This window comes from Pempheris klunzingeri, chromosome 5 (genome assembly GCF_042242105.1).
Source record: "Pempheris klunzingeri isolate RE-2024b chromosome 5, fPemKlu1.hap1, whole genome shotgun sequence".
Lineage (NCBI taxonomy): Eukaryota > Metazoa > Chordata > Actinopteri > Acropomatiformes > Pempheridae > Pempheris > Pempheris klunzingeri.
In genome coordinates, this window is record NC_092016.1 from 23,171,685 (window position 1) to 23,186,007 (window position 14,323).

Below are 14,323 nucleotides of genomic sequence, written 5' to 3' on the forward strand. Positions count from 1 at the left end.
ACTCTGTGCTTTCCTCTGACACAAGATGTACTTCATATTTTCCTTGTAACTTTACAATATAATACATTTAGGAGTAAGTTACATTTTTACAGTTAATTTCTGGTTGTTTCCTGGTTGTTTTCAACAGGACTGTGGAATATAAGACTTTCTTCAAAGGGAAAGAACAAGGTATGTACAAGTTTTACTGATTACTTTTTAAACATGTGTTAACAAGTATTTGTATGTTTAATCAATTAGCCTCAGAGCCTCCTGAGGATGAAGGTTCTGAGGCTGAACTTGTCAAACCGTCTGAGGCCTTCCCTCCCACAAATTATATTAATTGGTGACTCTTAATTGCTTGTAGGTGTGGATGTGAAAGTTGATGGTGGTCTGTCTCTACATGTCAGCGCTGTGTGTCAGGTGTAGCTAACCTCTCGCTCACTGTCAGCTGGGATCAGCTCTAGCCTGCATCCCACAGGATAAGCAAATGTGGCTAATGGATGAATGTTTAATTTATGCTGTGTATCCAATTTAGCTAAAAATCAAATAACTGTAAGTGTTACTTGTAATAATTAGTAGTTGAAAGGCGTTAACTAAAGTGAAGGCAAATTGAAAGGATGCAAAAGCACTATTTTGGTGTTATTGTCTAGGCACTGTTCAATCACATGAAAAGAAAAAGTCAGTCTAAAATTGCTATTGTTTGACTTCCTACATAGAAATAAACCGCCACCATGAGTACGGACGCGGAGATGGCCGTTTACGGCAAAGCTGCCATTTACCTCCGTAAGCCAGAGAAGGAGAGAATTGAGGCTCAAAGCAAACCCTTTGATGCCAAGTCCGCCTGCTACGTGGCTGATGTCAAGGAGCTGTACTTGAAGGGAACAATCACCAAGAAAGATGGTGGCAAAGTCACTGTCAAAGTCCTGGACACTGAGGAGGTTAGTATCAGAAAGTCAGAGTCAACTGGGCATTTAATATGATCAGATCTCATTGTGATCCATGTCCTGTTTCAGGAGAGGACAGTCAAAGAAGATGACGTCTCTCCAATGAATCCTCCCAAGTTTGACAAAATTGAGGACATGGCCATGATGACCCATCTCAATGAAGCCTCTGTGTTGTATAACCTCAAAGAGCGTTATGCAGCATGGATGATCTACGTAAGACAACCTGCCTAATGAGAAAAGAGAAATATTGAAAATGGCCACACTTGCAGGAAACATAGAGGTAACTGTTCAGTCTCTATCATTACTTTCAGACCTACTCTGGGTTGTTCTGTGCCACTGTGAACCCCTACAAGTGGCTCCCAGTGTACGATTCTGAAGTCGTATCTGCCTATAGAGGCAAGAAGCGTATGGAGGCTCCACCCCACATCTTCTCTGTCTCTGACAACGCTTTTCAGTTCATGCAAATTGGTAAGTCATTACCATAACAATGTAGATGGAGTTTCTGTTGCAGAAAAACATAGTTAATTCCTTTGTTATTCATTTAACAGATAGGGAGAACCAGTCTGTCTTGATCACGTAAGTTACACATTTGTTGACTTTGCTTCCTATGATCAAACATCTTGATCAAATTCTGATAACGCTGTATCTATACCTAGTGGAGAATCTGGTGCTGGAAAGACTGTGAACACCAAGCGTGTCATCCAGTACTTTGCAACAATCTCAGTTGGTGGAGACAAGAAGAGGGACACCTCAAAGGTGGGAGAATGTTACTGAATGATGATTACAATTCAGTGTTCTTTATGTGAGGAATATTTTTCCTGGAGAAAAAATAGCAATTTTCTAATATCATCTTTGAACTTGCATTATAGGGGTCACTGGAGGATCAGATTATTGCAGCCAATCCCCTGCTGGAGGCCTATGGTAACGCCAAAACTGTGAGGAATGACAACTCTTCTCGTTTTGTAAGTATGGACTGACTTCTACTCATGAGAGAGGAAACTTTATAGATTGTCCATGTAGAGAGATGTTAAAATTTGCTTTGTTCAAAACAGGGTAAATTCATCAGAATCCATTTCGGCGCAACTGGCAAACTGTCTAGTGCTGATATTGAGACATGTAAGTAAAAATCCTCATAGTAAATAGAAATAACTGGAATAGAGAAGCGGACAGGCTCTGACTTATGAACTACATTTGTAGATCTGCTGGAGAAGTCTAGAGTGACATTCCAGCTTCCTGATGAAAGAGGCTACCACATCTTCTACCAGATGATGACCAACCACAAGCCCGAGCTGATTGGTAAACAGACTGATTTCTTGCACAATGTCAAATCTACTCAGTTTTCATATGAAGCAATCCATTGAACTTGTCATCTTTTTTATCTCTAGAATTGTCGCTCATATCAACCAACCCCTACGACTTCCCCATGTGCAGTCAGGGTCAGATCACTGTGGCCAGCATTGATGACAAAGTTGAGCTGGAAGCCACTGATGTGCGTGACCTTCATGTCAAAATACTTAAATATACTCTGTGCATTAATGCAACATTACAACTGCTCTCTTAAATGCACGTTCTAAAGTGATTATGCTTTGTGTGGACACCTCTTTTGAACACAGAATGCTATCGACATCCTGGGCTTCACTGGTGAAGAGAAAATGAGCATCTACAAGATGACTGGTGCTGTGCTCCACCATGGTAACATGAAGTTCAAGCAGAAGCAGCGTGAGGAGCAGGCTGAGCCCGATGGCACAGAGGGTGAGTGTTTAATGTTCGCTCAGATTAAACACTCAAATAACGTTAGAGTTTTTAATCACAGCAGTTTATCTTATGTCATGTTCGACAATCACAGTCACATACTGTCTGTATTAATTGTAAATCACTGAACTAATTTCAGATGCTGACAAGGTTGCTTACTTGCTGGGTCTGAACTCTGCTGACATGCTGAAGGCTCTGTGCTATCCCAGAGTGAAGGTCGGAAATGAGTTTGTCACCAAGGGACAGACTGTGCCTCAGGTAAACATGAATGAATCATGTCCTATCATTAAAAAACACATATGTTATGTTGGTTTTACCAAAAAAACAAATGCAATGACAATGTAAATTTATTACCATTCTCAGTTTTTAATGTTGAATGCTAAATGCAAGATGTAGTATCAATTAAGGATCTTTTTAGGTGTAAATTTTTTGTATCTTGGATCTTACATGCCATTTATCTCAATAAAAGAAGTTCAGAGTACCAGTAATCCAGTGTTGTACAAAATGTTGACTGACTTTAAAACACATTCTTTTGTTAAGGTGATGAATGCTGTGCCTGCCCTGGCCAAGTCTATCTATGAGAGGATGTTCTTGTGGATGGTCATCCGTATCAACCAGATGTTGGACACTAAACAACCAAGGCAGTTCTTCATTGGAGTCCTGGATATCGCTGGCTTTGAAATCTTTGATGTAAGCTTCATTTCAAACTATTCAGCAGCTGATACTTTTCATTAATGAATTATTCTTATTGTCTGCAAGACATAATGCTGATTATGTGTCCCTTCACAGTACAACAGCATGGAGCAGCTGTGCATCAACTTCACCAATGAGAAACTGCAACAGTTCTTTAACCACACCATGTTTGTCCTGGAGCAAGAGGAGTACAAGAAGGAGGGTATTATCTGGGAGTTCATCGACTTTGGCATGGACTTGGCTGCCTGCATTGAGCTGATTGAAAAGGTAATTTAATTGTGGGATTCTACATAATTGTTCTTACTTTGACGTTAAGTATCACCTAATGACGTACTTCTTCCCACCTTTTTCAAGCCCATGGGCATCTTCTCCATCCTTGAAGAGGAGTGCATGTTCCCCAAGGCAACAGATACATCCTTCAAGAACAAGCTGTACGACCAGCATCTTGGCAAAAACAGAGCATTTGAGAAGCCAAAACCGGCCAAGGGCAAGGCTGAGGCTCACTTCTCCCTGGTGCACTATGCTGGTACCGTGGACTACAATATCTGTGGCTGGCTGGACAAGAACAAGGATCCACTGAATGAGTCTGTGGTGCAGCTGTACCAGAAGTCTCCCGTTAAACTGCTGGCTGTTCTGTATCCTCCCGTTGTTGAGGGTATGATACTAACTATAACAGACTTGTAAAGTTGTAGATATTGTGTATTTTTATCTAGCATGTGATAATGTCTACTTACATGTCTACTTCAAATCATCCACAGAGTCTGGTGGCGGCGGCAAGAAGGGAGGCAAGAAGAAGGGTGGTTCTATGCAGACTGTGTCCTCACAGTTTAGGGTGAGGTTTAGCATTGCAAACTTTGGTGTAAAACCAGTTCATGCCACTCAAAAGTGTTACATTTCATTACAAGAGTTACCCTTTTGCATCTACAGGAGAACTTGGGCAAGCTGATGACTAACTTGAGGAGCACCCATCCTCACTTTGTGCGCTGCCTGATTCCCAATGAGTCGAAGACTCCAGGTACATACAGAGAACATAGTCTCAATTTGACAATTGGTTTTGTTGACATGGTTTACTCAATTTTGTGTTGCTTCAACAAAGAGACTGAGCCACTATTAATAAACTATTCTTTCATGGAAATAATTAAGAAATGTCTATTTTACAGGTCTGATGGAGAACTTTTTGGTCATCCACCAGCTCAGGTGTAACGGTGTCCTGGAGGGTATCAGAATCTGCAGAAAAGGTTTCCCCAGCAGAATCCCCTATGCTGACTTCAAGCAGAGGTATCAGTGGATAGTTTAGTAGAAATTTTGATGTAGAAGATGAAAAGAAACTGCTCATACTGACCTTTAACTCTCTAATAAAAAAAAAGGTACAAGGTGCTGAATGCTGGTGTCATCCCTGAGGGCCAGTTCATTGACAACAAAAAGGCCTCAGAGAAGCTGCTTGGATCAATTGATGTTGATCATGACCAGTACAGATTTGGACACACCAAGGTAAGCAGCAGTGTACTTGCCAAGGGGGTTAGGTTTTTCAGTGCTCCTTCAGTGTCCTTTTCCAAAGACCAAGAATTCAGGGAAATACTGCCACCATGTGTCCATTGAAGAGGCAGTACATTTTGCCTCATTACTTTTGAGCTAATGATCTTATACCCCAATGTCTTTCTGTAGTGGGTACTCTATATCTTAAGGAAAACACTTTAACCCTTACTCCTACTACAAGATTTTCACCAAATTTTGCATATGAATAATAGGAGACTGCACAAACTTCTTCTAATTCTTCTACTTCTTTTATTTTTCTGTTTGCCACAAGACAGTTCTATAATTTATTGCTTGATTCTGGTATGGTCTATTCACCCAATATGGATTGCTAAGTACTTTGTATTTAGATGACAGCTGCTAACAAATTCAGAATGCATATGTCGAGTGACCCTGTCTTGTCAAAGCAGCTGCTTCAGAATTTGAATGCATTTCAATTGCTTTTGAAATAACCATAACACAGTTGTTAAAAGGTTGACTATAATGGAATTTGGCAAAACTCACACGTGTAGAAGTGCTAATGTGATCATAGGCGACTGAAGATTCATTAAAGGAAAAATGCAGCTGTCATCAGCAATGTAGCATGATTATCTTTCATTGTTTACTGTATTAAAGTGTTGCGAAATCTGATCCTGATGAAGCTAAACGAGATTCTAAATAATTCTTGTGCTCTACATATGACTACAAATTTAATAAGCTGCAGTATATTTTACATAGATCATTCCTGCATCCAAATTCAGAATGTACTTGTATACTGAGTGAGCCTGTTTCCATAACTCACCAGTCATCACAAGTCTGACTCACTTGACATTTAGCAAAACTCACCCGTCAGAGTGCTGACATTATCATACAGGATCTAAATTTTCATGAAAAAACACAGCTGCTTTCAGCCATTTAGCATAATAATTGTTTATCTTTTTGTGATATTACAGTGTTACAGATCTTTATCATGATCCATATCCTGAGTCTTTTAGAGTTCAGTGTTTAGTGTTGTGCATATCGCTGACCTTCAGTGAATTAACATTTTTGTTCAGGTGTTCTTCAAGGCAGGTCTGCTGGGTACCCTTGAGGAGATGAGAGATGAAAAGCTGGCAGCCCTGGTCACCATGACTCAGGCTCTCTGCCGTGCTTTCCTCATGAGGAGGGAGTTTGTGCAGATGACGGAGCGGAGGCATGTTGAAAATGGCTAATTCTGAGCACACAATCATGGAGTGAATAATGAAAAATGACTTGGACTGTAATAGCAACTTCTTCTCCATAGGGATGCCGTTTACACCATCCAGTACAACGTCCGCTCATTCATGAATGTGAAACACTGGCCATGGATGAAGGTGTACTACAAGATCAAGCCTCTGCTCAAGAGTGCTGAAACTGAGAAGGAGCTGATGCAGATGAAGGAGAACTATGAGAAGATGACAACTGACTTGGCTACTGCCCTGGCCAAGAAGAAGGAACTGGAGGAGAAGATGGTGTCCCTTCTGCAGGAGAAGAATGATCTGCAGCTGCAAGTGACATCAGTAAGGACACGTCAACTGAGAGTTGTACTTTTTCATGTGTTTCAGTGTTGATGTGTTAATGTGTATTTTCATAAAATGAATTAGGAATCAGAAAATCTGTCAGATGCCGAGGAGAGATGTGAAGGACTTATCAAGAGTAAGATTCAGTTGGAGGCCAAACTCAAAGAGACAACTGAGAGACTGGAGGATGAAGAGGAAATCAATGCTGAGCTCACTGCCAAGAAGAGAAAGCTGGAGGATGAATGCTCTGAGCTTAAGAAGGATATTGATGACCTGGAGCTTACCTTGGCCAAAGTGGAGAAGGAGAAACATGCCACTGAGAACAAGGTTTGTAAATATAAATATTTCTAGAAGATCAAGAAACATTTAAGGATTATCATATAATAGCAACATCTTTCTTGCAAACTTAGGTGAAGAACCTGACCGAGGAGATGGCCTCTCAGGACGAAAGCATTGCTAAGCTGACCAAGGAAAAGAAAGCCCTTCAGGAGGCCCATCAGCAGACTCTTGATGACCTGCAGGCTGAGGAAGACAAAGTCAACACTCTGACCAAGGCCAAGACCAAGCTTGAGCAGCAAGTGGATGACGTAAGTACACAGAGTCACTTGGATTGGCAAAGCAAGATCTCTCTTGAACGTGATAACTTAAACTTTACAACAATGTTCAGCTTGAGGGTTCTCTGGAGCAAGAGAAGAAGCTGCGTATGGACCTTGAGAGAGCCAAGAGGAAGCTGGAGGGTGATCTGAAACTGGCCCAGGAATCCATAATGGATCTTGAGAATGACAAGCAGCAGTCTGACGAGAAAATTAAAAAGTAACAGTGTTTTTGAGTTTTTACAACAACTGTTTTGTGTTACATTTTTGGTCAACTGCATGAACTCTTACTATGTACTTTATCTATTATTCTCACAGGAAGGACTTTGAAATCAGTCAGCTCCTTAGCAAGATTGAGGATGAGCAGTCATTGGGTGCTCAGCTTCAGAAGAAGATCAAAGAGCTTCAGGTGACATATTGCATTACATAAAACATTACTGCATACATTTCATGTTTTGTGGATTAAAGGTGAAAGTTAACTAAAAGGCAACACACCTACATTCAACAGGCTCGTATTGAAGAGCTGGAGGAGGAGATTGAGGCTGAGCGTGCTGCTCGTGCCAAGGTTGAGAAGCAGAGAGCTGACCTTGCCAGGGAACTTGAGGAGATCAGTGAGAGGCTGGAGGAGGCCGGTGGTGCCACTGCTGCTCAGATTGAGATGAACAAGAAGCGTGAAGCTGAGTTCCAGAAGCTCCGTCGTGACCTTGAGGAGTCCACTCTGCAGCATGAAGCCACTGCCGCTGCTCTTCGCAAGAAGCAGGCTGACAGCGTTGCTGAGCTGGGAGAGCAGATCGACAACCTCCAGCGTGTCAAGCAGAAGCTCGAGAAGGAAAAGAGTGAATACAAGATGGAGATTGATGACCTCTCCAGCAACATGGAGGCTGTTGCTAAAGCAAAGGTACACAATGCATTAAATGTGTTTTGATTCAATAATCAAATTAGTACAGTCAATAAGGTAATTCATATTATAAATGAAAGCTGATGACTTAACTGATCTCGGTTTTTCTCATTAGGGAAATCTTGAAAAGATGTGCCGTACCCTTGAGGACCAACTTAGTGAACTGAAGACCAAGAATGATGAAAATGTCCGTCAGATCAATGACATGGGTGGACAGAAAGCACGTCTCCTGACAGAAAATGGTACCTACAAATTATCATTGAACGATCTGTTGCGTATTATTGAGAAAGGGAACATAAACTAATGCATTGTGACATCTTTCCCACAAGGTGAGTTCAGCCGTCAAATTGAAGAGAAAGAAGCTCTTGTGTCCCAGCTGACCAGAGGCAAACAGGCCTTCACACAGCAGATTGAGGAGCTGAAGAGACAGATTGAAGAGGAGGTCAAGGTAAGAAACCATTAAGTGTGGAAAGATAAGCTGTATGTGTGTTATTTAGACAATTTGCTCACTCAATATTATTTCTCACACCAGGCCAAGAATGCTCTTGCTCATGGACTGCAATCAGCCCGCCATGACTGTGATCTGCTGAGGGAGCAGTTTGAGGAGGAGCAGGAGGCCAAGGCCGAGCTGCAGCGTGGAATGTCCAAGGCCAATAGTGAGGTGGCTCAGTGGAGAACGAAGTATGAAACTGATGCCATCCAGCGCACTGAGGAGCTTGAGGAGGCCAAGTGAGTAACATTAGAATAATTACATGCCAGTGCAGCATTTCAATTTTAGTCAACTGACAACTGCAGCACTAGTATGAGTGCCTTATTTGCACTTTTTAGTAATTTATTGCCCCGATGGCAGCAAAATAAGTGACATCACCCAACAGAAACTCTTATAGGTCAAACTGGGAAGCCTGAACACTTTTCTTTTTGTACATGGGTGCTAGATGGCCACTATTCAGCAGTTTACACACAGTCCAGTCATGTGGTATAAGAATGGCAAATTCCTAAACTCAATAGTGAAATTGTGTTTTTGGCTACTGACACCCAAGTGCAAATAGCATTTGCCAACAGTTTTGGGGCTACTTAATTCCCAGAGACAATATGTATGGATATGAAAAGACTTGCTATCCAAAGATGGCTTTAGACAATCTAAATTTCAGCTGGGTATTGTCTTGTTTGAAGTGGTATAATCGGACCGATTGGCTTCAGGTAAATGTTACATAATGTGGGAAGAACTCACATTGCAGGTTCTTATACCTTCAGTAAACTTTAAGGAGTTCACTGAGATACAAATGTTCTTTTTCAAACAGGAAAAAGTTGGCCCAGCGCCTTCAGGAGGCTGAGGAGCAGATTGAGGCAGTGAATTCCAAGTGTGCTTCTCTGGAGAAAACCAAACAGAGGCTCCAGAGTGAGGTGGAGGACCTCATGATTGATGTGGAGAGGGCCAATGGACTGGCTGCCAACCTGGACAAGAAGCAGAGGAACTTTGACAAGGTGCATATACTTTACCATACTATACAAACAAACCATGAACTAAATGTATTTATTTGTCTTTTGCCATCGTTCTATGGTCATCACCTAATGCACATAACCAACTGAACTCTATGCATTGTCTCATTTAGGTGTTGGCAGAGTGGAAACAGAAGTATGAGGAGGGTCAGGCCGAGCTTGAAGGAGCTCAGAAGGAGGCCCGTTCTCTCAGCACTGAGCTGTTCAAGATGAAGAACTCTTATGAAGAGGCTCTCGACCAGCTGGAGACCATGAAGCGCGAAAACAAGAACCTCCAACGTGAGTTCTCATCAGATAACAGCTGCATGAATTCAACACGTGTATGTGTTAGAATAAAGTAACTGTATTTTACATTTTAAGGCTTAACAAAATAAAACACATACATCTCTCTGCAGAGGAGATCTCAGATCTGACTGAACAGATTGGTGAGACTGGCAAGAGCATCCATGAGCTGGAGAAGTCCAAGAAGCAGGTGGAGACAGAGAAGGCTGAGATCCAGACAGCTCTTGAAGAGGCTGAGGTACATTTATCAAAAGATAATCTTCATCACAGACAAATATATTGTCAAAGGTTTGAAGGCAGAAATGAATTGATATTTCTTACTAAAATCATTAGGGAACTCTGGAACACGAAGAGTCTAAGATCCTGCGTGTCCAGCTGGAGCTCAACCAGATTAAGGGTGAGGTGGACAGGAAGTTGGCAGAAAAAGATGAGGAGATGGAGCAGATCAAGAGGAACAGCCAGAGGGTGACTGACTCCATGCAGAGTACTCTGGATTCTGAGGTCAGAAGCAGGAACGATGCCCTGAGAATCAAGAAGAAGATGGAGGGAGATCTGAATGAGATGGAGATTCAGCTGAGCCACGCCAATCGCCAGGCTGCTGAGTCCCAGAAGCAGCTGAGGAATGTGCAGGCACAGCTGAAGGTAGTGTTATTGTCCAGACTATGTCCAAACTACTCAGTGCAGCTTCATTTCAGCATTCATGTTAACATTTGCCTGATATGTTTCACTAGGATGCACAACTGCACCTTGATGATGCTGTCAGAGCTCAGGATGACTTCAAGGAACAAGCTGCTATGGTAGACCGCAGGAATGGTCTCATGGTGGCTGAAATTGAGGAACTCAGAGCTGCTCTGGAACAGACAGAGAGAAGCCGCAAAATTGCTGAGCAGGAGTTGGTGGACGCCAGTGAGCGTGTTGGACTTCTGCACTCCCAGGTGAACACTTTTTTATACATTTCTCTACTAATAGACCAATCTATTGTGAATGTCAGGCAAGTGATTACTTAACTAATTTCTAATCTTTTAGAACACAAGCCTCCTGAACACCAAGAAGAAGCTTGAGACTGACCTGGTCCAGGTCCAGAGTGAAGTGGATGACTCTGTTCAGGAAGCCAGGAATGCAGAGGATAAGGCCAAGAAGGCCATCACTGATGTAGGTTTAAATTTCACTTGGTCTGTTTTTAACTGCAAATAACTATTTTTAGTTTCACATTTTGGTAAACATTGAGTGCTGGTTCTTCTAGGCTGCTATGATGGCTGAGGAGCTGAAGAAGGAGCAGGATACTAGTGCTCACCTGGAGAGGATGAAGAAGAACCTGGAGGTCGCTGTCAAGGACCTGCAGCACCGCCTGGATGAGGCTGAGAACCTGGCCATGAAGGGTGGCAAGAAGCAGCTCCAGAAACTTGAGTCTAGGGTAAGAAAGTCATGTTAAGATTTGAACAGTCAAACAAATGTAAGAAAAAACATTAACTCTAAGTATTCAGTGAATTTGCTGTTTTTTTGAAGGTGCGTGAGCTTGAGACAGAGGTTGAGGGTGAGCAGAGACGTGGAGCAGATGCTGTTAAGGGTGTCCGCAAATATGAGAGGAGGGTGAAAGAGCTCACCTACCAGGTACAACCACATTAAGACTTGCCATGTAGGATACACATCAATCTAATATACTCCGCATTAAAATATTGCCAATCTATATCTTCTATCACAGACTGAGGAGGACAAGAAAAATGTCACCAGGCTGCAGGATCTGGTTGACAAGCTGCAGCTCAAGGTGAAGGCCTACAAGAGGCAGGCTGAGGAAGCGGTAAGGAGAACACATTTATTTTAAACAATGACAACTTGTTACAGTTTTTTCATGTACACTAGGCCTACGGGTGATTTCAACATTTAAATATTTTTCTATGTTCTCTGTCTCTAGGAGGAACAGGCCAATGTTCATCTGTCCAAGTGCAGGAAGATCCAGCATGAACTGGAGGAGGCTGAGGAGCGTGCTGACATTGCAGAGTCCCAGGTCAACAAACTGAGAGCAAAGAGCCGTGACACTGGCAAGGTAAATACTTAATTTTAGTGAAAAATCTCGAAAATAGTCATCATCAAACATATTAAAATCAAACTCACACAAACCATGTATCTGTTTTTCACAGGGAAAAGAAGCAGCTGAGTAAAGCACACTGAATGTTTCACTGTGTTCAATCATATAATATGATACATTTCATGCTGAAATAAAGATTAAATTGATGCTCTAAAATTGCTGTCTGTACTACTTTCATCTCTTTTCTTCTCATGAAAGGTAGTTATGTAATTTTAGAGTTTCGATTTGAAGAATTTGTAGCACGTTAAAAAGCTGCAGCAACTAAATTAGTTACACAATCTTTAATTAATGCATAGTCTATATATCAATGTATATTCTTATTAGTCCTCCCTGAAATGAGATCACTGTGACAGAAAGCAAAGTTTTAAGCAAACCAGTCACCAAAATTCTACACTAACCTTAATTTTTGAGGTGAAGGTGGTATGGGCAGCTAGAAAACCTGTCCCTTATGTGCATATTGACCTGGGTTTCAGGAGCATTTGTATCCCTCAAGGGAGAAAATCAAGTATGTCACTTAAATCACTTTAATCCTAACCTGGAAAAGAGACATGGAAGTAGACAAATCACTTCCCTACTCCAACATGAACTTTCACTTATGAACTTTCTTTGGAGACCATAGGCAGGGCTGACAGAACAATAATCTCTGGTATTCAAGAATCAAAACTTGCTGCTCACAAAATCAACAAATGACAAACTATATATTAAATCTAATAATATATAATAGATATTAAAATAGGCAGAGGGAATAAAATAATTGATAACCTTTGTATAAATCAGGTACACTACAGAGCCAAGCATGTGAATGGAAAGGACTTGATATTTCTATATCACATAGTGTAGAAGCTAATCACATATAATAGTGTCTGTCTGAGTACATGCAGACATATTCAATTCAGTTCAAATACATTCAACTCGAGCCACTGGATGACTGGAAGTGTGAGTGATTATTGAGTACACTTTACTTACCTAGTGAATTCAACATTTTTGTCTGTAAATCATTCTTTGTCACAGGAGATTTTTCAGATTACAAATGACAAAATCATGTTACTTTACTGGGTGGGAATTGAATGTGGAAATTTTCACACTTGCAACAGGCAACACTATTGCCTGTGACATTTAAAAAGTATGTTACTCAGCAACTGGAACGGTTGACATTCAAAGTGCTGTGTTGTGTGTGGAGCCAAAAATGGTCTTGAAGCGCTGTCTGCAGAGTCAGTCAAAGTGTTAATAGCTTTACTTAATGAGTGTGAATACCACACACATATCTCTTACATATAATCACAAATAGTTCTATATCTTTATTTCTTATAAAACTATTCTTACTAGGTCCAATTTAAACAGCATTTTACTTTTTGTTTTGCCCCATTTACTATTTAGAATTTTAAGCTAGTACTTTTTTATCAAATAAATTAAATGGAAAAGGATTAGAATACATATGTGCTTTTACTGTATGTTTCAATATCTATGCAAATCAATGAATAAACAAAACAAAAAACCAAGAATTACAGTGATCTATTTTAAGTAGGGATTATCACAAAGTCAGGATCTGCCTTTGCTGATGGAAAACTGAAACATAAGATGTATGTACAGGCAACAAATGCCAAGCTCATCAGCTGCCACCCTAACCATATGTGGCATTTGTCCTGTCCCGTATTTAACTTCTGCTTTGTAAGCAAAACACACCCAATGCAAGGATTCCAATTGAAGTTTGAGTGTGGTCGAAGTCCTCCATTAACTTCATGTTAGTGGTGAAATGCTTCACAACACAGTTGTCCAAATATACAGTACTGTTACACAGCATGATGTGTATGAGAGCAACTTTTTTTAATTCATTAATCATCTTAATATTATTAACATTTTTCCTACAATGAAAAGTTAGGTAACACTTTTAAACTAACTTCCTATATTATGAAATTGTTTCATGAAATAGTTTAATGTTTCAATACTGAGGTTATTATCAAGTGTATGTAGTTTTTTTTTAGTCATTACTAGTGCTACAGCTCTAGCTCAATACATTGCTAAGACATCAAACAATGCTGTTGCATATACACTATTTTGTAAATCTGCTGTTAAGTAGAACTCCATTTCATTAATAACAAATAGTGGAATTAGCATACATAAGTAGCCCCCAGTGATTACAGTCAGTCAACAGGTGTCAGAAATTGAAGATCTGAGGGATGTTTCTAAAATAGACAGAGTGTGAGGGCCTTTAAGGGGCATGATGAGGGAGCAGTAAGAGTTCCCTTTTCATGCTCTTGGAAATGTAATAAAATAATGTTGTGCTCAACTCACAAACTTTACAGATCTGGAACTAGATTATGAGAATTATGGGATTTAAAAATTACGATAGGAAAAGGTTGAGAAACCCTTGCTTAACCCTTTAATAGCCACCATAGAACAAGCCAGAGCATATCTTTACATTTTTACATGCTGTAGTGCCATTGGAGCATTTTAATTTGCTATACATCAATAAAACCCTTATATCCCAAGTTTTAATAATATGTATAGACTTATGTCCAGAATAAATTGCTAAAAAGTGCAATAAA

At 40.6% G+C, this 14,323-nt stretch overlaps 1 protein-coding gene across 1 annotated transcript; it reads left to right on the plus strand.

Annotated features, from left to right (window-relative positions):
• Positions 1-698: 698 nt before the first annotated feature.
• Positions 699-11,865, plus strand: LOC139201718 (myosin heavy chain, fast skeletal muscle-like). Its single transcript, XM_070831115.1, has 39 exons — positions 699-917; positions 993-1,136; positions 1,235-1,391; positions 1,472-1,499; positions 1,580-1,679; positions 1,793-1,885; positions 1,976-2,039; positions 2,121-2,219; positions 2,309-2,412; positions 2,537-2,675; positions 2,815-2,933; positions 3,216-3,365; positions 3,465-3,635; positions 3,723-4,023; positions 4,127-4,200; positions 4,296-4,383; positions 4,529-4,646; positions 4,736-4,859; positions 5,936-6,072; positions 6,163-6,418; positions 6,503-6,745; positions 6,829-7,005; positions 7,086-7,231; positions 7,330-7,420; positions 7,520-7,909; positions 8,025-8,151; positions 8,239-8,357; positions 8,442-8,638; positions 9,211-9,394; positions 9,523-9,688; positions 9,805-9,929; positions 10,025-10,333; positions 10,423-10,626; positions 10,718-10,843; positions 10,935-11,105; positions 11,198-11,302; positions 11,394-11,489; positions 11,604-11,735; positions 11,830-11,865. Exons 1-39 carry the CDS (start codon positions 711-713, stop codon positions 11,848-11,850), a joined length of 5,802 nt encoding a protein of 1,933 aa, XP_070687216.1. The 5' UTR covers positions 699-710; the 3' UTR covers positions 11,851-11,865.
• Positions 11,866-14,323: the final 2,458 nt, after the last annotated feature.

Bases quoted from the DNA above. Each gene is read 5' to 3' on its own strand.
- LOC139201718 (XM_070831115.1), top strand. From the start codon at position 711: ATGAGTACGGACGCGGAGATGGCCGTTTACGGCAAAGCTGCCATTTAC. The intron at 1,392-1,471 runs GTAAGTCATTAC...TTCATTTAACAG, and splicing joins TTTTCAGTTCATGCAAATTG to ATAGGGAGAACCAGTCTGTC. The intron at 9,689-9,804 runs GTGAGTTCTCAT...ATCTCTCTGCAG, and splicing joins CGAAAACAAGAACCTCCAAC to AGGAGATCTCAGATCTGACT.